This window comes from Mastigoproctus giganteus, chromosome 8 (genome assembly GCF_048544385.1).
Source record: "Mastigoproctus giganteus isolate SK-2022 chromosome 8, ASM4854438v1, whole genome shotgun sequence".
Classification (NCBI taxonomy): domain Eukaryota; kingdom Metazoa; phylum Arthropoda; class Arachnida; order Uropygi; family Thelyphonidae; genus Mastigoproctus; species Mastigoproctus giganteus.
Window position 1 is genome coordinate 44,896,283 of NC_143582.1, and position 26,509 is coordinate 44,922,791.

General features: G+C 37.0%; 1 protein-coding gene across 3 annotated transcripts in view; it reads left to right on the forward strand.

Moving 5' to 3' along the window:
* Positions 1-7,699: 7,699 nt before the first annotated feature.
* Positions 7,700-26,509, forward strand: part of NANS (N-acetylneuraminic acid synthase) — a 155,767-nt gene continuing 136,957 nt past the window's right edge. For all 3 annotated transcript variants that reach the window (XR_016547279.1, XM_090379339.1, XM_090379340.1), the window contains exons 1-2: positions 7,700-7,797; positions 18,439-18,630. Coding sequence is in view for 2 of the 3 variants with exons in the window: in XM_090379339.1 (XP_090235465.1) it covers positions 18,499-18,630 (132 nt within the window). In the remaining variant the exon portion in view is untranslated. The remainder of the gene's footprint in view (positions 7,798-18,438; positions 18,631-26,509) is intronic.

The window sequence follows — 26,509 nt, forward strand, 5'->3', positions numbered from 1 at the left end:
GTGACACGACGCTTCATACCTGATGTAGACAGGTTTTTCCCAAAACTACCTGTATGGTTCCACCCAGGCCTATATGTCCCTTCACTGAAATCTTCAGTCATATAAAAAAAAAAAAAAACATAAAGAAATTGTAAGAATCTTCTCTTCTTTCCTATTTTTTTGCATGTTGCTCCGTATCTCATTTGTGCAATTTTTGCGTGCCGTGATCGAAAAAAAAAAAAAAAAAAAATTGAGTGAAAAAAAATTTACGTAAGTCCGAAATTGTGTAAGTCGAGAACTAACCGTATCGAAAAATGTTCACCTACCTACGTAAAAAATATGGCGATAGATAAAAAACGAAAAAACTTACCACGTACTACTCGCGTGTCCAATACTATGCTTCCCTTTATTTTTTTGCGATGTCGATATTAAATCTAATAGGATCTCTCTATTTTTTACGATGTTGTGTATGGTTTGGTCACCAACATTATAATGGTTCATCATTAAAGATTTAAAGGATGCACCGTTTTCAAACTTTTGAATAAATACAAGTTTTTGTTTAACTGAAAGCGCAACTCCTTTGCGTTTACCCATCATTTTCGCAATTTCTAAAAACAAAAAAAAAAAAAAAAAATTATTTACTATAAAAACAATTTCGACATCCCTGACATAAATAACGAAACAAAATTTGTCTTTTTGCGGTGCAACGGAACACAACAATCGACACAACAATCTTTTTTTTTTTTTTTTTTTTTTTTGAGCGGCCGGTGTGAAGACGGGGGGGGGGTTGCAAGACAATAGTTACATTAATCTCCCAATGACGACTTATAACGCCGCTTCTTGTCGCTTATTTACGACTTGCAAAACATCTGTGTATACCTATTCTTGAATTTTATGATTTTTTGTTGATTTTTTTTATTTTTTATTTGGAGTCTTGAAGTGTCCCGGTTAACCCGATCCCGGTAAATCGAGAGTCTGCTATACATGGACAATCGACCATTTATTTGACACTGGTTTCACCAGATTTTGTAAAGAGAGTGTGGGGGTATACAGGGTGTTTCAGTTAAACGTTTCAGAACTTCTAAGAAGGGTAGGGTACATCCTGACAACTCGAAATCATATAGCAATGTGGGGTCGGAAATGCTTTCCTGAAGCGGTGTTGTACACAGAAGCACCATAAAAAGAAAAGAGACCGTAAGTGAGAAATCGTTTTAATAATACATGAAAAGAAGCAAAAGGTACATGGATTAAAGTAAGTGTTCGAAGTTTCTTCCACGGGCTACAATGCACGCCTCACATCTCCGACGCATGGACATCCGAACATTCTGGAATACTCCACGCGAATTTCGAATTTCTTCGCCAGCTACTGCGATTCTTGCAACCAGCTCCTCAGCATTGTCAACAGGGGTGTCATAAACTAGCGATTTCATATGACCCCAGAAATAAAAATCAAGACATGATAGGTCTGGTGACCGAGCAGGCCAACGCACGGGACCACCACGTCCGATCCACTGTTGACCAAATGTGACATCCAGGTAGTTACGAACATCTCCGCTATAATGGGCAGGGGCTCCATCGTGTTGGAACCACATTGTCTGTTGCGTCGATGCAGAAATCTGTTCATCTCTCAAAAGTTGTGGCAATACTTGCTGCAGAAAGATCAAGTAGATAGGTCCGGTTAGACGACACGGTAACAGGTAAGGTCCGATGAGGTGATCTCCCATAATACCGGCCCATACATTGACCGAAAATCGAATCTGTGCTGCACGACGTCGTATTGCATGCGGGTTCTCGACCGCCCAGATATGGTCGTTATGCGTGTTGAAAATTCCTTCCCTTGTGAAGGATGCCTCATCGGAAAACAACACTTCAGCAGGAAAAAGGGGATTTGTAGCACATTTTCCAAGGTACCACTATGCGAAAGCAATACGAGGTTGAAGAAACTTCGAACACTTACTTTAATCCATGTACCTTTTGCTTCTTTTCATGTATTATTAAAACGATTTCTCACTTACGGTCTCTTTTCTTTTTATGGTGCTTCTGTGTACAACACCGCTTCAGGAAAGCATTTCCGACCCCACATTGCTATATGATTTCGAGTTGTCAGGATGTACCCTACCCCTCTTAGAAGTTCTGAAACGTTTAACTGAAACACCCTGTATAGTAAGACTTATTATATTAAGGATGACATTCAAGGACAAAATACGCAATTGCGAAATTCAATCAGCGCTAAGAAAAAATTAGTTGTATGTTAGGTTAGTTGAAATACTGCAAGTTTAATTTTGAATAAGGACTTATTTAATTTTGAATAAGGACAAAATATGAAAAAAAAATTTTAATGAAATTTAATAACAACAAAAAACTACTTCTCAACCCTAAAAATTGATCTGGTAAGAAATTGTTATGAGTTGTGCAAATTGAAATGATCGACTTGTTTGTCCTCTCAATTTGTTAATTGTAATTCTGTAGGTCTATTTTCCTCCTTTGGCCATTATTTTTGAGCGTCCCTGTGACTGGACATTTGTGGTGAGTATGCCGAGTAGCTTATCGAAGTGGAGGGTGCTTCGGGATAGGCACAGGAGAAACGTCCTTGATGGTGTTGTTATTTTTTTTTCGGATATTCTTACTTGTGCGCTGAAAACAGATTATTTACTTCTAATTTAATTTTCTATTATCATTTCCTCCACTTTACTCTTGTCACGCCTACAGAAAATTCTGAGCTCCTGACAATGTCATTCGGCCTTGAAGCCCGACATGTTATCTTCTGAATGCAGCCAATGATAGCAGTGCTCTCCGAGCAATAAACTAATTGGTAAATATAGCTCCCCCACATTTGATGTTAGACATGTATACAAGTGAAGTCTCGTGAAGTGATAGTAGTGTGTTTCCGCCCTTTCTGTCTTTACTGCTTTGTTTATTCAGTCGCTACAAGCGGGAAGCTTTGTTTATGTGTATCAGTGCCTCCTCATTTTTGTCCTTTTTGTACTGTAATTGTGTTTTATTTCCTAAAAATGAGTAAAATACCTGAGAAATGTGTGAAAAGGAAACGTGCTGGTGAAGATACTACAGATTCAGAGAGAAAAAGAGAAGCAATATCGATAGACTGTCAAAAATTCTTACCGGGGAAAACTTGTAGCGGCCTCATACTACCCACTTGCGGCGGCTCTGCCTACACCGAATATAAAACGCCCTGGTTCGAATGACAAAAGGAATTTTTCTTTTCTGTTTTTTTTTTTTTTTTTTTTTCCCACAAAGAGGCTTAGTTAGTTGCTCTCATGCAAGCGTATTTCGTCCGGAAAATAGGCAGCTCAAGCTCAAAACACATAATATATGTATTGTCTAAGTTGCTGACGCCTTTAAACCTGCAACAACAACAACTCAGTAAATCTGAACTATAATTCGGCTGCCTCCCTTCAATGGTTGCTGTTTGCTTCTGTGTTGTGTGTAAATGGTTCTGCGGCATGTATGTATGTTAACTTTCCTTTCATTTTCAATTTCTGTCAGATTGAGAATAATATAATATTTAACGATGACTCTATTTTGTCATCCATCAAAATGTGGTAATCTGTATCAGCTTTATTATTTTTTTAAGGAAACGTTCAAACACGAAAGGTGTTATAACCTATAGTACTTACTTACAGCATGGGTTTATTGCTAAAAAGACAGAGGATACGAAGGAAAATTGGTCAAGAAGGAATAAATCAGAAAAAGAAGTTAGTACTATGGGCTTGAAACAGCTCTTAAAAGGTATGCAGTAGAAACTGAATAAATTGAGAATGAGAGCCTCTGGTGGCCATACCACATCTCAAACTTGAGGATTTTTTTTTCTTGTAGCAGCGTACTGGTTCGAGGTTACAATATGCAATAATGAAAACATCGGACATTTAAAAGGACATCAGATCAGGGACGTGTATGGTAAACTGAAGATACTGGAATCCTACTCTATGCTGCTCGACAAAATCAACAGTAGAAAATGTTTCGATGAATATTTTATTGTGAACGGTGTCGCGAAGGCAAATATTTGTTATAATAGGCATCCTGGTATGAAAATTCCGAGTATCCAATAGAAATCGATATACCACCTTACAGAGCCGCAGATTATGCAACTTATTCATGTCTGTAAAAACACGGGTTGTGACTACATGACTTCATTCTTGTTCTTCGGCTAGCTCAGTGGGATAGCCAAATCTTGAGTACTCGGGATGACAAGTCATCGTCGTTTAGATGATTCTTTGATATGGCTGGCCATCAGACGACTTGAAGGCAGGCAGTCGCAGGAGGAGATGGCATCTTGGCTTTAATGTGTCTCGCGGTGTCGTCTGGGCGCTATGGAAGCAGAACCATTGCATTAAGAGCTGGCCAAGGTCGCACGAGGGCTACGTTCGCCAGAACACATTCCTGTCTGGCTCTAACAGCAAGATGGAACCCTACGATGTCCTCTCATCAACTCACTCTTCAAGTTCCTGCGGCCACATGTGAAAACATTTTCAACCGACTGTGTTAAGAAGGCTCAATTCAAGTGGAGTCTATGCAGGAAGCCAGTGGTTTGTGTCCAATGAACCACCACAGAGCTCGTCGAAACTGGTGCCATTAACATGTGGCTTGAATCCATGACAAATGGGATACAGTTCTGTTCTATGATGGGTCCCGTTTTAGTATATAAACAGATTCTAGACGTTATTTCATCTATAGAGACAACGAGGAATGCGGTACTGTCCCTCCAATTAGAGAAAGGGACACTTATGGTGGAGCCGGTGTTCTCATTTCAGGCGGAATAATGATCAACAGCCGCACCCCCCCCCCCCTTGATATTTTTGATAGGGATAACTGCGAATAGGTACCGAGAAGAAATCCTTGAATCCTACGTGCCAGTTTTTTGGGGTGCGATTTGCCCAGATTTTCTTTTCATGCAAGACATTGTCACTGCACATGGAGAGCTCAAGTGGTGGAGGAATAGCTTGAAACTGAAGATATCCAACGACTGTTGTGGCCAGCACGAGCAGGCTTAAATCCAATCGAACATGTATGGGATGTCAGTTGACGTTGCATTGCACCCCGACAGCGAACTCCTAATTGAGCTAAGGTCTGCACTGGTAGAAGAATTGTCCACTTGATAGCGATGGTTCAATTGTTGATGATCCTGCTCAGGTAGCTGATAAATTGAATAATTATTTTGAATCTACAATCATACACGAGTAATTCTGTAGAGAAGGGGTGGCCAGAAGTTTATCAAACTCTAATGGGGAACTAAATTACTTTGTAATAATTGAGAGCGAAGTGGAGGAGAAATTTTTGAAGTTGAGTATGGGCTTGGCACACCCAGGGTCCTCAGCTGGATATCATCATTCTTCTCTTTCTTGGTGATTCCCTACTACTTTTGACTCTCTCTCTCTCTCTCTCTCTCTCTCTCTCTCTCTCTCTCTCTCTCTCTCACAGGGTTACTCGGGAGCTTTTTTTTTCCTGGTGCAGCATAAGCCTAAGGCTTCCTTGCATCATATGGATATTAATAATAACAATAAGACAGCTGGGGTGGAAGGGGTCTATCCAGTTATATTAAGGAGGCAGCAAGAAGTAAGTTTCCCCTTATCCATAATTATGAGAGCATCCTTGGATTCAGAGATGTTTCCCACGGACTGGAGAAGTGCAAATGTATCCCCAGCAGTTCACAAATAGTGACACGAGTAATTACAGACCTGTTAGTTTAACTTCTGTTCCGGTGAAAGTAATGGGATCACTGGTTAACAAAGCAATTCAGAATCATCTAGACAAGACTGCAGTAATAATTAAGACACAGCATGGGTTTGTTAAGGGAAAATCTTGCTTGACCAATTTGATTTTAGATACTATGATGTGGTGACAAAAGAAGTGAATGCAAAAATTTATTTTGACATCATATACAGTACTTCGATTTTCTGAAAGCTTTAGATACTTTTGCACATGGAAGACTACTGTACAAATTGGAGGAGTATGGCATTAAGGGCAAGTTGCTGCTATGGATAAAAGGATGGTTGAAGGGGAGAAGACAGAGAGTGGTAATCAATGGACACTGCTCTTCGTGGACTAATGTTATTAGCGGAGTTCCCCAAGGTTCGGTATTGGACCCATTGTTGTTTTGATAGTTATCAATAATATTAATGAAGGTATAACAGGCTTAATGTCGATGTTTGCAGATGATATAAAGGTTGGCTGGGTCGTTAATGACAGTAACGATGGTATGCAGATACAACATGATCTAGAAAAGTTGGGCAGGTGGGCTGAGAGGTGGCAACTGAAGTTTGACATTAACAAATACAAATTACTGCATATGGGTCAGCAGTAATCCCAGAGTAACATACCAACTGTGAAATTGGTATGTTACTCTTGGATTACTGCTATTCATTCTCTGCTATCCTGGGAATACATTCAGGATAGCAGAGAATCAAAAAGATCTGGAGGTAATTGTGCAATGAGATATGAAGTTTTCAGAACAATGGAGACAGGCTGCCAGAGCTCAAGGGGTCGTGTCACACCTTGAGCACTGCATACAGGTCTGGAGGGCTCATTTTACGAAGGATGTAGAGCTGCTGGAGCGAGTTCACAGAAGGGCAACAAGAATGGTGAAGGGAACAAAAGGCTGCTTTTACCAAAAAGGCTTATGTTCTGCAAATGGCAGCATCTGGAGACTAGGTACCTGCGAGATGATCTGATTGAGATGTCCAAGGCTTTGAATAGTTTGAGGAAGCTCATTGCTGATGGTATTCTTCCTCGTGATCAGATTACCCACTTGAGGGAGCATATATTGAAATCGAGGAAAGACAGTTGCAGAATAGATGTGCGGCAATTTACCTTTAGCCAGCGAGTGGTGGACTGTTGGAAGAAACTTCCATCTCTCATTGTGGAAGTTGAAGATAAATAATTTCAAGGAAGAACTGGATAAAGTTTTGGAGCGAATGGATGGGTGAAATGAGAAGGTTTTGTTTTTGGAGGGGTGTTATGCTGTTTAAACTTGCCTCCTGGGATCATATGCCACTACTAATACTGATGCTATTGCTAAGGGGTTTGTTTCCACTGAATCTTATAGACGCTCTAATTTCAAGCATGGTTCAAGGGCTCTTTAGCCGTTGGAGGGGATGATATCTCGTACTGATGTCATGTGACGATATTTTCGAGCATCTTGTATCTACGTCTGGAACGTTACCTTTTTTGCTCATTTTTATACAACCCCTATAGATGGTACCCAAGAGGAGCTAGAAGAAAACCTGGAAGACAAAGGCGGTGATGGATCGATGAAATTCATGAGTTTGTGGGTAGTAAATGGATGGCCAGTGCTCAAAACAGAAGGAACTGGAAAATTGCTGGAGAGGCCTTCATCTTGCAGTGGATTGAAAATGGCTGATGATGATGATGAGAGATGTACCTTATGTCTGACCGAAGTTTCTCGCTCTCTCTTCATTTCATCGAATCCTATGGTATTCTACCGTACCAATTTTTGTCTCGTTTCATCGCAAACTGCACTTGTTACACTACTTTTTCTAAATTTTCTAAATGTCGAGCAGTGCATTTACAACTATGAAAGGACTTGCATTCATTCTACTAATTCTCCAATCAGAAGAATGGAATAAAATAGAATAGAAATGGAATAGAACAGAAAAATAATAGAAAAGTTCATTTCTTTATCTGCCGTCTAGTTCAAAGAATAGTATTACTACTCTGTGGTCTAGTTGTGCCCCTAGCGATCACCTGAAACGGTGAACATCGAAACCCAAACCCCGCGATTGCGTATAGACCTGATTTATTTAGAAATGCGGTAGTGTATAATTATAGTCTTTTGTGAAAGAGGTAAAATTTGTTTACATTTGAAGTATAATATATAAACAGGACTTATAAACGTATAAAGTAAATTAACTGTTCAGTGTATAACAACAATTTTAACTTAGTAGAGCACATATTACGCACATTCATTACAACCATTGAATAAAGAATTGTCATAGTCTATTTTATATTAAAGTTAGTTATTTTTTTTTTTGTTTTGTACGTGAAGTACAAAGTGTTGCAGAAGAACTAGAAGGAATGGAGGGGGGAGGTGATATGGGAACCGTTTTTTTTTTTTTTTTTTGGCTGATGCTGCTTTAGCTTGCTTTTGGCACTATTAGTATTTTTCTTTCTATCATTTGGCACCAGGGGCGTATTCGGGTGTGGGCAGAGAGTGCATGTGCCCTCCCCGCCTTAACCATATCAAAATTAAAGAAAATGAACGCAGGAGGTGTTCTAAAAAAAATCGCAAAGACGTGGTCGCCATGCCCCCCCCCCCTCTACGATGATACCTGGATGGTCGCCATGCCCTCCCCTACTATGATACCTCGATACGCCACTGTTTGGCACTACCGATACTAATTATTATTATTATTACTAGCCATGTAGTGCAAGGAAGCCTGAGGCTTATGCTGCACCAGCTAAAAAAAATTTCCGAGTTACCCTAAGACAGAGAGAGTCAGAAGTAGAAGGGAATCAACAAGAAGGAGGAGAATGATGATATCTAGCTCAAGACCTAGTGCCAAGCCCATACTCACCAGATGTGAGCCCCTGGGGTCTAATGGTAGCACATCCATCAGTTTTCATAATGTTGCAATAGATTTATAAAATATTGCAGTCGCAGTGAAACGTCTTCTATAGAGCAATTCATGCATTTGAATGAGCTGTTTGTTTTGTATCCCCCCCCTCCAAAGTAGTAGATATATTCTTTAGGCTTCCAGTTTTTTTAACATAACCCCAGGGGCTCACATCTGGTGAGTATGGGCTTGGCACACCCAGGATCCTGAGCTGGATATCATCATTCTTCTCTTTCCTTGGTGATTCCCTTCTACTTCTTACTCTTGTTTGTTCTCTCTCTCTCTCTCTCTCAGAGTAACTTAGAAAATTTTTTTTGGCTGGTGCAGCAAAAGCTTCAGGCTTCCTTGCACCATATGGCTAATAATAATAATAATAATAATATTGCCGCTAGCTGTGCATCACTTGGCAGTTCGTATTTTCCGTAAAACTGCAAAAAAAAAAAAAACCCTACATAAGTGCTAAGAGATAAGTGATATGAAATAAAATTAATTTCATTTCATAAATCATATGAAATGAAATTAATTTTTTCCCTTTACCATTGCCATAAAACAGAAAAAAAAAAAAAAAAAAAAAAAAGTATTTGCATGTAATTGCAAGTAAAAGTAACTTAACATCTCAGGTAACAATATTAAAGTAATACGAAGATGTTAGTGCAATATATATATAATCAAATATTACTGTCAAAGCTGATAATTCCTGGATATCTACTTTCAACAACCTTGTCTGTATTAGCAACTATTTGTTTTGGTAAAGTCGCATTACTAAATTGTATTATCTTTTGCATTATTGAAGTGTGTGTCTATGCTCTGCATGTAATCTGACCATAGTATTACAGCACATGAAGCCCTCACGGGTAGCACAGTTGGTAGAATTGTCATCCTCCCCACATCGTGTGGAAAAGACCTGAGTTCAAGTCCCGAGAATGATGTGAGAAATTTTTATGGGCCTTTTCACAATGTGGCTGAGTTAGTTGATATCAGGCAATGATAGCATGGTTTTTTTTTTCTGGAAACTCTGGTTTTTCGTCCAGCAGAACAGAAAATTGACCACAGAACATGCAATTTATAGACAGTATACGTGGTGCAATATGGCCTTAGTTGCTGATGCTCCTAAAACTCCATTATTCTTTGTAGGTAGTAGTAGTAATGGCAAATGATGCAAGAAAGAAAGCTTATATAGCATCAGCCAAAAAAAAAAAAAAAAAAAAACTTCACCCATCTGTACTCTCCAATAATTTGTCTAATTCTCCATTGAATTTATTCAACCCATCCACTTCCATAACAACAGATGAAAGCTGTTCCAACAATCAACCACTTTGAAAGCAAACTTCCACTCATCTATCCTGCACCCAACCTTCCTCAACTTGAATTTATGGCTCTTCATGTATGCAGTCTCAGCAAGTGGAAGAATACCTTTAACATTCAGCATGGCGCCTCCGTAGCCAGGTGGGAAGGAGTAGCAGTGCGCGTAGCACACGCTTCTTGATTAGACCGGGGTTCGAGCCCGTCACCACCAAATACGGAGGATGCGGAAAGGTCAGGGAATGACCACCGCACATCCCAGAGCAATATGGCCTTAGTTGCTAATGCTCCTAAAAACAAAAAAACATTCAGCTTACTCAATCCAGCCAACACATTAAAAATCTCAATCAGAACTCTCTGCAGATGCCTGGTCTCGAAATGCTGCAATTTACAAAACTCAAGCCTTTCTAGGTAAGAGCACCCTTCTGTTCCATTCACCAATTTGGTGGCCCTCTCTGCACTCATTCCAGCAGATCTACATTCTTCCTCAAGTGAGGCCTCCAGACTTGTATACAGTACTTATGATGCAGCCTAACCATGGCCTTATAGAAAGGGATAATCACCTCCTTGTACCTGCTAGCAGAGTTTCTGTCTAGCATTGACAAAATTCCATCATGATCTGTCCTTGCAGCATGTCATGCTCAGAGAATTTCATGTCTTACTGCACATTAACTCCTGCGCTTTTTTATTCTCCACTACCCTGAGTGTAGTACCACACAGTTGATAAGTTCCTCTGGGGTTACTGCTACCCATGTGCAGTACCCTGCATTTGTCAATATTAAATTTCAACTTCTGTTTCTCAGCCCATTCACCCAATTTTCCTAGATCTTGTTGCAATAGCTCACCCTGATAACTGTCGTTAACCATCCTGCCAAACTATGTATCATCTGCAAACTTAGACATTAAGCCTGATATCCCTTTGTGAATATCATTGATAAATATTGAAAATAACAATGGGTCCAACACCGAACCCTGGACTTCTCCACTGATAACTTTAGTCCACGAAGAGCAGTGCCCATTGATAACCACTCACTATCTTCTTCCTTGTAACTTGACCTTAATGCCACATTGCTCCAGTTTCTACAGCATTCTTTCGTGTGCAACAGCATCAAAAGCCTTTCTGAAATCCAAGTATATGATGTCAAAATTATTTTTTGCATCCAGTTCCTTGGTCACTGCTTCATACCCCAGGGGCTCACATGTGGTGAGTATGGGCTTAGCACACCCAGGGTCCTGAGCTGGATATCATCATTCTACTCTTTCTTGGTGATTCCCTTCCCTTCTACTCTCCCTTTCCCTCCCTCTCTCTCTCTCTCTCTCTTTCTTGGGGTAATTCAGAATTTTTTTTTTGGCTGGTGCAGCATAAGCTTCAGGCTTCCTGGCACTATATGGCTAATAATAATAATAATAATAATAGTAACCTATCAGATTGGTTAGACAAGTCCACCCCTTGACAGATCCATGCTGTGATTTCGGTGTAATTGCATGCCTGTCCAAACGGTCATGCATTACTTGGATTTCAGGGAAAATCCAATCTCGAAGGAGGTTAGCAAACCCTTAGTCATAATTATTAGAGCATCCTTGGATTCTGGGGAGGTCCCTATGGACTTTAATAGACGTTAAGCTAATAGGTCTGCAATTACTCATGTTGCCTTTTGATTCTCTTATGAATTTGGGATATATTCACTCTTCTCCAGTCCATAGGGACCTCTCCTGAATCCAAGGATGCTCTAATAATTATGGCTAAGGGTTTGCTTACCTCCTTTGCTACCTCCTTTAATATAATTGCATAGATTCCATCTGCCCCAGGTGCCTTTTTTATGTCCATCTCAATAATTTCTCCTCCACTTATTGCTGATAACCAGATTAAGAGTATTGCTTCCTCTTGTTTCCTTGTATTCAAGGAATTATCAAAATAGTATTCATACGTTACCAAAAAAAAAAAAAAAAAAAGATCTGTTATTTATTTTTTTATGTAATGTCATCATAGTGGTAAAGTTGATGGTTGAACAGGAGAGGAAAAAATCCACAAATAGTCATATTTTTCATTTCTTCAAAAGTTGGAGGGGATGGGAACTTTCATAACATGAGTTGCATGCTGTGTATGATATCAGCCACATATGTATGTGTACTACATACATGTGGTAATATGCAATGAAGGCTATTCATAAAAAAATGAAAAAAAAAATGAGTGTGATAAAAGATTAGCATACAAAGCAATGTATGCTCATCTTTGTATATAAAATATACACAGACTCAATTAATAAAATTTTATTTTCAAAACATTTTTTTTTTTTGTAAGTATTAGCGTAATTTGTTCTTACCACTGGTTTTCTTAAAATTCAGGTATAATTTTAAAAATGAATGAATAAAATTAATAAGCATTGCGATTTTCTGGTTAAATGGAGTATTAGTACTCCAAGCACAATTCAAAAAATCAATTACTTTAAAAAAACAGTATTAGTATTCCAAGCACAATTCAAAAAATCAATTACTTTAAAAAAACAGTCTTATTTATATATAAAGTATAGTGCGAAAGCATCAATAATACATAGCCAAATCAAGTAAAATGGAGTATTAGTACTCCAAGCACAATTCAAAAAATCAATTACTTTAAAAAAACAGTCTTATTTATATATAAGTATACAGTAGTGCGAAAGCATCAATAATACATAGCCAAATCTGAATGAACAGAATATTAGCAAAGCGGCATCGTTTTAAGTTATATCTCATATTGTGAATACCTTCACAACGAGTTGCCATAATATTGCACTACTTCGAATAAGTAATGCTTCACCTGAGGAGAAGACTAATGTTACTTATTCTTAGATGGATACCACCACCCAGATGGCACCGTCGTTTCAGGGCTATTTTGTATATGTGTGGGATAATAACTCGACTGTCCACTTGTCCCTATTAGATTTAGAAAAGCAAAAAAGTAGAGGGAAAGTAATAGTAGGAGTGGAAGAGAAAAAAAGAAACGGTGTAGAAGAATGAAAGGGACAGTAACTCCTTCAACTCACAGCACTCAAAAACTCCTCGAATAGGCAATGCTTCCCCAGTGGGGAAGACTGTTGTTACCTATTCTTGGAAACTCCGGACATCATCAGGCTCCCCCTGGTGCCGTTTCAGGGCTATTTTGTATTTGTGTGGGATAATAACTCAACTATCCAGTTGTCCCTATTAGACTTAGAAAAGCAAAAAGGTAGAGGGAAAGTAATAGTACGAGTGGAAAAGAAACAGTGTAGAAGAATGAAAGGGACAGTAACTCCTTCAGCTCGCACCACTCAAAAACTCATAAATTCCTCGAATAGGCAACGCTACCCCAGTGGGGAAGCGTTGCCTATTCGAGGAGCAACGCTTCCTGAAAGCGGAGCCTGATGAAACTCCGGACGTCATCAGGCTCCCCCCCTGTGCCATTTGGCCCCTCTTCGGTGGGTGGGTGGGTAGGTACTCAAGTGATGCAGTGATGGCAAAACAGATATGAAGTATAACTCCACAATATGAGAGATGCCTGATGGTGTATGATGTATTTAGACTATAAAGCATTTAGGGCATAAGCCTCAAGCTATGGAAAAGGCTAGACTATGTAGAAGTATCAATAATACATAGCCAGATCTGAATGAACAGAATATTAGCAAAGTGGCATTGTTTTAAGTTATATCTCATATTGTGAATACCTTCACAATGAGTTGCCATGATATTGCACTACTTCGAATAAGTAACATTAGTCTTCTCCTCAGGTGAAGCGTTACTTATTCAAAGTAGTGCAATATCTTGGCAACTTGTTGTGAAGGTATTCACAATATGAGATATAACTTAAAACAATGCCGCTTTGCTAATATTCTGTTCATTCAGATTTGGCTATGTATTATTGATGCTTTTGCACTATACTTATACATAGTCTAGACTTTTCCATAGCTTGAGGCTTAAACCCTAAACACTTTATAGCCTTATTTATATATTATTTTGATCCAATATTATCTGAATAAATAATATTGGTATTTTCCAATTCAGCCAAATTCAGTTTTCAAAATTAACTTGTAATTGTTTGTTGGAAGATTTGAAATTCCTCACTGTGCACGAAAATTTGAAAAATCAGCAAAAATTAATAGAAAATCATTAATTTTTTGATGTTACCTATATTTTCAATCATTTTCAAACATAACTGTGAAAAATTCTTGTTCTATATTAAAAACATATATTTTTGTCAGTGAATGCAAATTTAAAAACTGCATGCTTCAATTTACACTGTGATTAGACCACAGCTTGTCAGTAACAGGAGCACTTGCTGCATGGAATGTAAAGTGCACATTTACAGTTTGATTCCAGATGATGCATCACTGTCACAAAGCCAGGGTGCATTACCTATTGGAGGAAAACATGCGGCAGTAAAGCAAACTTACTATCAATAACTGAATATGTCAACAACACATGCATATAATTAGGTTTAACTTAATCATGAATTTTTCCTAATTTTGTTATGTGAACCCCCTTAGTGAAATGAAACATTCAAACAAGCAGTACAAATTACATGTGGTGCCCTATTCCTCATTTTGGTCACCTTGAGCAGTGGTCTCCAAAGTTGGGTGCACGAGATAGTCCACAATAAATCAATATTAATGAATTATGAAAACTTTAGTTTTTCAAAATGTAATTGAAAATAAAAATTGTAAATAAATGTTTTTTTACAATTTTCAGACAAAATTGTGGCATGATCAGACAAAACTTATCAGCTTTGTCTGATCATGCCACTGGTTTCACCCATGTCCAAAACGAGGCAGCCACGTGCTCGCTTTGGGCCCAGAGTATATCTTCCAACCTTGTTTAACTTACTGAACAAATGTAGATCAAGCAAACAAACAAATGATTTTATAAATGTAATTTTAGATATAATGCCTTCCATGTAAATGATTTATAAATAAAAAAATATATTAAATTTATATATTTAATTTTTTATTCTGGTGTGCACTCTAGTCCCTTTAAGTAAAATAAGGGCACGACCAAAAAAGTTTGGAGACCACTGACCTAGAGGACAGTCAAAGTATAACTGGTAAATTTTCCATGTATCTGTTGTAATTGGGGATAATTTTTACACTTTCGAGGCATGACAGTGAATGTGTTTTGGTAATTCACCAGATATAATCCAAAAAAATTTATAATTAAATTATGTAATAACAAGGATTAGATATATTCAAAACAATTTCATAAATATGAATGTATAAAAAATAATAAATAAATAATATATGTATTCACGTAGGTTGGCTGAATAGGAGTATGTGAGCAGTATAATCATTTTCATCATGTTCACATATTGGTGTCATCACAAAAACTAAACATGCTAGAGGAAAACCGAAAACATATTTGTAGAAAAAAACGGATTTGTCCAAAGATCTGTCTAGTCCATATATATATATATATATCTTTTTTTTTTTTTTTTTTTCCAATGAGAAATACTTCTTGACCTGTGTAATTGATAAATTATTAAACTGAGTTTTTCTTAATCACCAATAAGGGAAACTTATTGGTGATTTTTTTTTTCTTTACTTTCTATACAATTGTAAACAACTAAAAACATATTATGCTTGCCAGCCTACTGGAACCTCTTATGATACTGAAGCATTGCCAGTCTCAGAACTTTTCTAACACCCTCATAATAATTGTGATATGGCTATAATATATTCATATATATATATCCATGTTAATATATTCTGTTATGGATATTATAAAATATTTTATAAAACGTATATATTTTGATTATTTATGTTTAGTCAACTCTCAGTTATCCATATGTACAAATTATCTGGTTTAAGGATTATTCAGGCATGATTTTTCATTTGACTTTTTTTTTTTTAATTTTGATGATTTTATTTATAACTTATGAAAGAGCAGTCTAACAGCAGGTCAGAAATGCATTAATTTCTCTCATGCTCCTCCAGTTACATGTTTCCAATACTTTAATTTTTATTATTTCTTCTGTGGTATCAGAAGGTAAAAGGATTATCAGTGTACTGCACTGCGCTCTGCTCTACTCTACTTGACAGTTCATAGTGTCAGTTCTTAGGATAACTCTGGTTAATACAGTTTTATTTAGGTTTGTACAAATGTAGCTATATGTAACAGTTTGTACCTTGTGTGAATTTAAAAACCCAGAGTACTCCACAAGAAGAAGCCTTGTATCCTCTCCCCACCAAAGATCAGCTAACTACAGCCCTGATTAGTTCCTTCAGTTGGTATTAGTATTTGAATTCAGAGCTCTTCAAATGAGTTCCGGATTCAAATACAGTCATAGCAGTTGGTGCAATTATAGTGATAATTGTTATAATGAAATAACAGGTGGTGTGAGTATAGTGATAACTGTTATAATGAAATAAGAGGTGGTGCCATTATACTGAAATCAGACATTTCTAGAGATCACCTTTTCCATTCGTAATAGTCTCTTTACGTGATTCTTTGAAATATTGAGGAAAATTATGTTTTGACATCAGTGATGAGCAGTACTATACTTTAGCTGTAATCACAATTACAATCTACACTGGTGTTCAAAGAAAGTGCATCACCCCTTAAAATTGTAATTGTCGTCTGAATAACATAAGTATATGGCAATATTTCTTACAGATTGCATCAGATAAGGTTGACACGTGTAGGTGATGATGTAATATTGCATCAGCTGTTACTTTCAGCTATATAAGCACGCTCTGCAAGAGTTGCAGTCATTCCTTGCTTGTGTCAGGATGACAAGTTACGTGCAGTTGATGTTTGTTTGTTATTTGGTTTTTAGGAGCATTAGCAACTAAGGCCATATTGCTCCGGGATATGCGGTGGTCATTCCCTGACCTTTCCGCATCCTCCGTATTTGGTGGTGACGGGCTCGAACCCCGGTCTAATCAAGAAGCGTGTGCTACGCACTGCTGCTCCTTCCCACCTGGCTACGGAGGCGCCTACGTGCAGTTGACTTCACGAAGAAAGAGTGCTATTGTTGCTTTACGTGAGGAAAGGATGTTCTTCCCGTCATATTGCTTATAGAGTGTCTTGTAATCAGTCGACAGTGAGTAGATTTCTTTCCAAACTCAAGAATACCGGTTCTACTGATAGGAAAACAGGAACCATATGCAAATGAGTCTCTACGCCAAAACATGACCGCATTTTGAAGCACTTATGCCTTAAAAACCATAAAGCTTCTTTGTCTGAGCTGAAAAGAGAATGGGTAGAACTTACAGTAGTGGTAGCAAGTGCAGTAACAGTCAGAAGATGCCTCTTCAAAAATGGACTTGTAGACCATCGTCCTAAGAAGAAGCCCCTCCTCACACAAAAAATGAAAAAGGCCCGATTAATTTTGTCTAAGGAGTATGTCAAATGGACCCCTGAGCAGTGGAAGTCACTTATTTTCTCAGATGAGAAGAAATTCAATCTGCATGGCTCTGATGGGAGACAAACGATTCACCATAGATGTGGTGAAGAATACCATCCAGACTGTATGATGTGTACAGTGAAATTCCCAACCAGCCAAATGATATGGGGATGCATTTCGTATCACAGAGTAGGTCACCTGCAGTTTATAAAAGGTTCCATAAATTCCAATGGATACCTGGCTATATTGGAAGGCAAATTGCTGCCAACCAGTAGAACCTGCTAGGTAGCTGCATCTTTCAGGATGACTCTGCTCCTTGTCATTAGGCAAAAAGTGTAAGTAGGCACTTCTGTAGTTACTTTAGCTTCATTTCTGCATTAGAGGTGCAACAGTAATGTGTTTACATTTGTTACCGGTGAAAAGATGGTTGGAAGAACAGTCCATTACAACTCTTAGCTGGCCAGAAAACAGCCCGAACCTGAATCCTATAGAGAACTGTTAGCATCGTGTGGAATCTGCAGTTGCCAGAAAGTTCATGAACTTCAGGAAGCCATAATTTGTGTTTGGAATCATGAACTATCAGTTGATTATCTTCAAAAATTGATCTTGTTAATGCCTCGACGGTGTGCTGCTGTCATCAGGGCCAGATTCGGTTCAACTAAATATTAGTTTGCACCTGGTGAACCTTTCATTTTGTTTTCCATTTAAAATGATAAACTGAAGCAAATTGAGGGCTTCTGATAACATTTCAGCCATAATTGCCATATTTAGCAAAACTTTGTATAAAGGTTGGAAATGCTCATTTTGGAATATTTTGAGAGCACCTGTCAAATATTACTTAGCTTTGCCTTAACTATTAATAAATACCTTTTGTTTATATTTCTATTTGTGATGCTAGTTATTAAGGTAACATTCCATCACGAAAATGAGTTAGAAATGTGAAATTCCTAGGTGATGCACTTTCTTTGAACACCAGTGTATAATTGATCTTGGGAATTCCACGTTAATAAATAAAATCATTATTAAGGGAAAAATACATAGAAAATGTTAAAATTATGGCATTACAATGCCACTCTGTTGGTCAGTTTACAGTTTTAATTGGAGTTCACTCATATATTTTATCAAAAAAAAAAAAAAAGAGAGAGACTTGAACTCTGCAAATTAAAAATGAGATTTTGTTTATTGTTTTTGATTATCTGTGCTTCTCCTCACTATTAGCCCAGAAAATCTGGATTTGACTGTGTAGCCTTTACTATCATCCAGTATATTTTTTGGAAGATGCCAAAGGAATTTAAGATAAGTGCAAATCGATGGATTGGAGGAAACAATCCTTGTTTTATTATTGCTGAAATTGGACAGAATCATCAGGGAAAGATAGATATTGCAAAACAGATGATAAAGAAAGCTAAAGTGAGTGGTTGATTATTTTCCTAATTAAAAGAAATATGAAAACTTTCTTAAAATCAAGTTTAACTTTCATGATGTAAGTTGTTACTCAGAGTAATTTTTCTGCATAAATTTTTACCAGCTTGTAAACAGTGATACAACTAAGATTTTTGGTGCATATGGCAAATATCAAATACACTTTAGCTTTTCATGTGGTGAAAAAATAAGGTGTATTTTCTTATTTGATATTATTTAATAATTAAATAAAATTTAATTGAATTTTTTATTGATTAAGTAATTTGATAAAAATTTAATTATAATAACATTAATATTGCTTTAATTAACTGATTAATTATAATAATAAATTATAATTATCCCAAATAAATTTAGGGCAAAAGCCTTGTGCTACAAGAGCTGTGATACATTATTCTACAGGTTAGGGCTGCTACCCTAAAAAGGTATAATAATGATCTCTTACAGTTGGTGGCACCACTGCTGCATTAAAAAAAAATATCACAGTTATAGTGGCAGTGGTTGTATTTTTAAAAATAATTTATTGAAAAATTCTGCCATATCTTTAAAAGTTAATACGTTGGGCAAAGATAGTTGTTTCTGATGGACTTTCTTTTCCCCATCACAAACCATACAGGTGATATGGCATTGCAGAGGAAAAATAAAAAAAGTAGATTCAATTGGTCTCTCATCAAGGCAGTTTAGAGAGAGAAAGAGAGAGAGGCCACGGGAACTGAAATCAATACAAAGAGTATGTAAGGAGCTGTCTAACATTAGATTTTAGAGGAACTGCAGCACAAAATCCAACCATCATAGCTTAAAGTGCCCAACTTATCAAAATTGGAATCGAATAACTGAAATTTGAAATTACAGATGACTGTTTATGGAAAACCTTTTGAGCCTAAAGGCAAGTAAGGCTCCCAGAGTGGATAACATATGTCCAGTAATTTTCAGGGAGAAGGCCAGAGAGTGTATTGAACTATTGAGGTTAATTATGAGAGCATCATTGGACTCGGGAGAGATTCGTTTGGATTGGAGAAGTGCCAACATATTGTCAATACATAAAGGCGGTTCTAAGAGTGAAATTTGTAACTATAGACTGGTTAGTATGGCTTCAGTGGTAGTGAAAATCTTGGAAGCAATGATTAAGAGTGTAGTCAGGGGATATTTAGATAGAAATGGCATTCTGAAGGACACACAACATGGTTTTGTTAAGGAAAAATCATGTTTAATTGACTAGTAAGCTATTTTGACAGAGTTACTCATGAGCTGGATGTAGGGAGCAATTTCTACAAAATTTATTTGCATTTTAGCAAGGCATTTGGCAAAGTCCCCCACAAAAGGTTACTGTATAAGCTGGAACATGTTGGGATTACTGGAAAGATTCTAAGATGGATTGCAAGATGGCTGCAAGGCAGAAGGCAGAGGGTTGTGATTAATGGATATTTTTCAGATTGGTGTAATGTCAGAAGCGGGGCACCCCAAGGATCAACTGTTGGACTGCTGTTGTTTCTTATTTTCATAAATGACATTGACAAAGGGATTAATTAATTAAACTGCTTAAAATTAATTCATTAAAATTAAGAAAACTGCTAGCTTGTAGACATTCACAGACTAATAGATTAACAGTAGCTGCAGGCCGAGGTGGAAGTAATTCTTGCACTACTTCTATTGAAATGACCAGCATCCCGGAAAGGAAGTTGCTTGGGATTTCGGGAACTGCTGGGAGTCATGAAACAAGTAAATACATGGGCTATATTAGAGTAAAGAAGATTAAGAACAGGGGGTATGTATACTTGCATATACACCAGTGCTAGGAGTATAATAAATAAAATTGATGAATTTGAAGCTGGTAAAGACATAAAAGGCAGATATTTTTGGAATATCAAAGACATAGTCACACAGATATAAGGAATGTAGAATTGGAATTTGGGGAGTACAGTCAGTTCTGCTATAACGCGGTACATGCATTCCTAAAAATCTCCTCATTATGGTATTTTGTGCATTAAAAACAACAGGGCTTATGGCAAAAATAGGGATGGGGCAGAGCACTCAAAAAAAAAAAGTTCAATCTGATAAGTAAAACACTAAAAAAAGTTAGAAACCCAATAAAATTACCGGGAATTGCAAATTGTTTTTATTATTTTATGGCATTGACCTCCAGAAATGTGCTCGTACGCTCACGCTATTCTGCCTCATGAAATTTCTCTTCAAACAGAAAAATGCAAGCTCCTGAAAACATGAGTCAGCCTACAATATCACACGTTATCTTGTGAATATAGCGGATGACAACAGTGTGTCTCCGACCAATAAAACTACAGTAAATGGGAAATATAGCTCTCATACATTTGACATTTTTTAAACTTCATAAACTTGTATGTATTACTGCGCAGGTTGCTTTTCAGCTTGGTGCCGAGTTTTTTTTCACCTGGTGTTATTCCCAGACGAAATTGCACATGAGACAACATGAAAATCGCATTATACTGCATTGTTCCCTAATATATCAGTCACGTTGGAGCATTTTAGTGTTGCAAAAATGCTCGTTACACCAGAACTGACTGTACAATGTGTACAAAGGATAGACAGGATAGGAAGGGAGGAGGGGTTATGCTGTTAGTTAAGAAACACATAAAATCTAAGGAAGTGCATCCAGTTGATATAGATGGACAGTGCAATGTTGAGTCAGTTTGGTCTGACATAAGCACTGGGAAAGCAAAAATGAGGGTAGGAGTTTGTTATAGGCCTAATGACTCTGATGAGTACAGTGAACAATTATACAGAGAAATAGAGTGGACCAGTAAATCAGTGTCTTATAATGGGAGATTTTAACTACCCAGATATTGACTGGAACTTATGGATTGGTCACTCACACACTAGCAAGGCTTTTGTGGATTTATTGTGTGATTGTTTTCTACAGCAAAATGTTAGAGGCAACCAGAGGGAGTAACACTCTCGATCTGATTATCAGCAGTGATTATTCATGCATTAAGAATTTTCAGATAAAGGAACCACTAACAGTAATCTGTAATTACATCTGTAAGTAAATATGGGAGATTTACTTACATCTGTAAGTAAATACTTACAGATGTAATTACCATCAGGGGTAAAGGGAAGGATTTTTACTTTTGTAACGTAAAGGTGACTATAGTGGTCTCAGAGATTTGTTAAATTCTGTACAGTGGGACCAACTGATCATGTTAGCAACCACAAACTCTAAATAGGAAACATTCAAGGAAGTAGTCTTGAAAGCTACTAGGTTTTTTGTTCCAACTAAGAAATATTGTTCAAGGATTAGGCCGAAATGGATGTCAGATGAACTAATGAGACTTGTGGCAGAGAAGAAAAATGCATGGAATGTATATAAATTATCAGGTGACACAGAAGCCTGTGGTAGATATAAGCTAGTCTGTAAATAAGTCACAAAGAGGTTAGGCAAGCGAAGGCAGATTATGAGAAATCTTTGGCAAAGGATGCAAAGAAAAACAGCAAAGACTTCTTTACTTATATAAACTCTGCAAGGAATGGGACAAATCAGATTAGTCCACTAGATATCAATGGTTTTACTGTACATGATCATTCTCAGATAGCTGTCAAACTAAATGAATATTTTGCATCTACATTCACGAATTCGTGAAGAGGTATTCAAGGAGAAGGCCAGATGTCTATCAAACTCTAACGGGGAGTTTAATGATTTTGTAATAACTGAGAGCAAAGTGGAGGAGAAATTGTTGAAGTTAAACATAAGAAAGGCTCCTTGGGTGGATGGTATCTTTCCAGTTATATTGAAGGAGGTAGCGAGGGAAGTTAGCAAACCCTTAGCCACAATTATGAGAGCATCCTTGGACTCTGAGGAAGTCCCCACGGACTGGAGATATGCAAATGTATCTCCAATTCACAAAGGGGGGGGGATCAAAGTGCGACATGAATAATTACAGAACTGTTAGTTTGACTTCACTTCCAGGAAAATATTAGAAACACTGGTTAAAGAAGCATTGCAGGATCATTTAGACAAGACTGCAGTAATAATTCAGACACGGCATGGGTTTGTTAATTAAGAGGAAGTCTTGTCTGATCAAATTGATAGATACTATGACATGGTCACAAAGGAACTGGATGGAAAAAATAATTTTGATATCATATACTTGGATTTCAGGAAGGCTTTTGATACTGTTGCACATGGAAGATTACTGTATAAATTGGACCAGTATGGCATTAAGGGCAAGTTGCTACAGTGGATAAAAGGATGGTTGAGTGGGAGAAGACAGAGAGTGATAATCAATGGACACTACTCTTCGTGGACTAATGTTATTACCAGTGTCCCTCAGGGTTTGGTGTTGTGCTCTTGTTGTTTTGTATATTTATCAACGATATTGATGAAGGTATATCAAGCTTAATGTCAAAATTTGCAGATGATACAGTGGTCGGCAGGGTTGTTAATAAGAGTAATGACAGTATGCTGCTGCAACAGAATCTGGAAAAGTTTGGCAGATACGCTGAGAAGTGGCAACTGAAGTTTAACAAAATATTGCGTTTGTTTGTTTGTTTGTTATTTGGTTTTTAGGAGCATTAGCAACTAAGGCCATATTGCTCCGGGATATGCGGTGGTCATTCCCTGACCTTTCCACATCTTCCGTATTTGGTGGTGATGGGCTTGAACCCCGGTCTAATCAAGAAGCGTGTGCTACGCACTGCTGCTCCTTCCCACCTGGCTACGGAGGCGCCCAAAATATTGCGTATGGGCAGCAGTAACCCCAGAGAAATGTATCAATTATGTGCTGTTACAGTCAGGGTAGTGGAGAATGAAAGAGACCTGGGGGTAATTGTGCAGTCAGATATGAAGTTTTCTTAGTAGTGCAGAAAGGCTGCCAGAGTAGGTCATGTTGTCTTGTCAATGATATACAGGAATTTTTCTAGCAGGGATAAGCAGGTGATTATCCCTTTGTATAAGGCAATAGTTAGTCCACACCTTGAATACTACGTACAGGTCTGGAAGCCTCATTTTAGGAACAATGTATAACTGATAGAACAAGTACAGAGGGGCAACAAGACTGGTGAGGGGAACAAAGGGGGGTGCTCTTACAAGAGGGAGCGTAAACTGAAATTGAGGAAAACAATTGTCGAATAGATGTGGAGAAATATGCCTTTAGCCAGCAGGTAGTTGATTGTTGGAACAAACTTCCATGTGTCATTGTGGAAGTTGATAGCTTAAATAAATTCAAGGAAGAAGCGGACAAACTTTTGGAGAAAATGATGGGTGAAATTGGAAGTTTTTTTTATTTTGGCTTATGCTGTATAAGCTTGCTTTCTTGAATCATATTTCTCTACTAATGCTAAACATTGCAGTATCTTATAAGCTCTTTATTTTGCAGTGTCAAAATTTTCAGCTGACTTGAAGATTTGGAGAGTCATTAGCGATCAGTGCCAAGCAGTGCTGCTTCAGTATGACTTGAACAGGCCTCAAGAATGGTCAGGAAAAAAAATGGTAGCTGCATATTCATGCAGCAGAATGCAAGGTCTTATACTTGGGGAATAGCAACCTCAAAATAACTTGCACACTTGGTGGTGTTGGATTAAAACAGTAGAGGAAGAATGGGATATGGGAATTACAAATACAGGCTGATATGAAGTTCTCTGAGCAGTGTAAACAGGCAGCCAGGAAAGCTCATGGTGTATTATTGATGATTTATTGGACATGTTCTGCAGAGATATGGAGGTCATAATCCCACTGTATAAGGCAATTTTTCAAATTTGGTATACTGTGTTCAAATATGGACACATCATCTGAAAAAAAGTCATTGAGCTTCTTGAAATGGTTCAAAGACAGTTAACTTGTATGGTGAGATTGGCTGATTGTACAAGGAACGACTCCAGTTATATGGGCTATACAGGTCTTGGCAACCAGGCATCTTATAGGAGACCTGATTGAAGTTTATAAGGCTCTGAGAGGGGTTAATAAAATAAATGAAGGCAGAATTTTCAATGTTATAAAGAATTCCAGAACTAGGGGCCATAAATTCAAATTACAGGGGAAGAGGTTTAGACTAGATTGTAGGATGTTTTCTTTTTCGCCAGTGAGTTGTTGATTACTGGAACAAGTTACCTCTTCAGGTAGTTGAGGCATAGTTTGAAGAAATTCAAAGATGAACTGGATAGTTACCTATATAATATAGGTATTTCTATATTATATAGCTAACTATATAATACTTCTATATTATATAGGTAACAGAAATACCTATATAATATAAGTATTTCTATATTATATAGCTAACTATATAATACTTCTATATTATATAGGTAACAGAAATACCTATATAATATAGGTATTTCTGTGAAATAATAATAAAAATACATACATCTTTTAACAGTAAAAACAACAGAAATTAAATATATTTTTCCATGGAATGAAAATTTCTTAATACAGTAAACCCTCGATTTAGCAGACTAATAGGGGAGAAGGGGTGTCCGTTAAATCGAATGTAACCTGGGGGGCATTTTTTATTGTTCTTAATGTAAAAAAAAAGCTTTAATACGAATAAAAAATTATAAAAAAATAAAATAAAATATAAATAATAAAATTATACAGTACTGTACAATATAAAATGTATGTTGCAATTTGGCCTTTGATTTATGGATATCAGAAACAGTTTGTTTTTTTTATGCCGTAAATTTCACAAACACGTGCTACTGAGATGCTTTGTTCTAATTTCTCAATTAGCTCTAATTTCTGTGCCACATTTAAGTTCACACGCTTTCTTTTAACTCCTCTATCACTTGATGCCATTTTAAATTGTAAAGATTACAAAATTATTTAATAAATAAAGTCACAATTCAGAAATAACAGAAATACTCTGTATACAACCCGACCACACCATAGCTTGAGGCAGACTGAGACCGAAACAAAGTGAGTCAGTAGACCTGCAGTTTAGTGTCCCGACTCACGGTCAGCTAGCAAGTCACCACCAGCTCTTATCTATAATCTAGGAAAACAGCTATTTGAACACGTTTTCAGAAAGAATAAAAAACAGTTTCCTGAATTTGATTATAAAAATAAAAGTAGGTAATTATCAAAACAATTATTATTAATTTTTAATTAATAATAACACTGAAGTTTTGTATGACCTAAAAAAAAAAATAATATGGCAAGATTAATATGTACATTACTGTATTATTATTTTCTTGTTCGTTAAATCCGAAATCCGTTATATCGGGGTCCGTTAAATCAAGGGTTTACTGTAATTCAAATAACTTGAAACTGGGACTGTCCCGCATAATCCTGGATGTCTGGTCACTTTAGGTTATGATATCTTTGTTAAGTAAATTTTAAATACTGAAACATTGCAGTATCTTATAAGCTCTTTATTTTGCTCCAGCAAGTACAAGTTGACTATAAAAGGGAACAAACAGATCCAAATATATATGTATATATTCTTTCAGGGGTTAGTTATTTAACTGCAAGTAATATTTCAATCATAAATACCATTTTTCATCAATTTAGCATTTTTTTGTGAATTTACATTATTTATTTCTTATTTGTTAAAAAAATGTATATTTTAATATAATTTTATGAAATGATTTGTATTATCATTTCTTACCCTTAAAAAGATATAGGTAAACTAAAATGGATTACTAAACAATTGAGAAAATGTATATGAAAAAAGACGGCTGCATAGTTTCAGAAGACTCTCTTTGAAGTGGAGTATATAAAATGTTTTGTTATCAGGTTTCTCAGGGGATGAGACAGGCAAAGGCTCACTGTGGAGAGGTTCAAGAAAGGTAATAAAGAATTCTTTGCATTTGTGAACATTAAATGGAAAGGAATGAACTATTATTGACTCACTGCACAACAGTGATCAATATAGATGGACTCCCAAGTGTCAAATGATTGTTACTG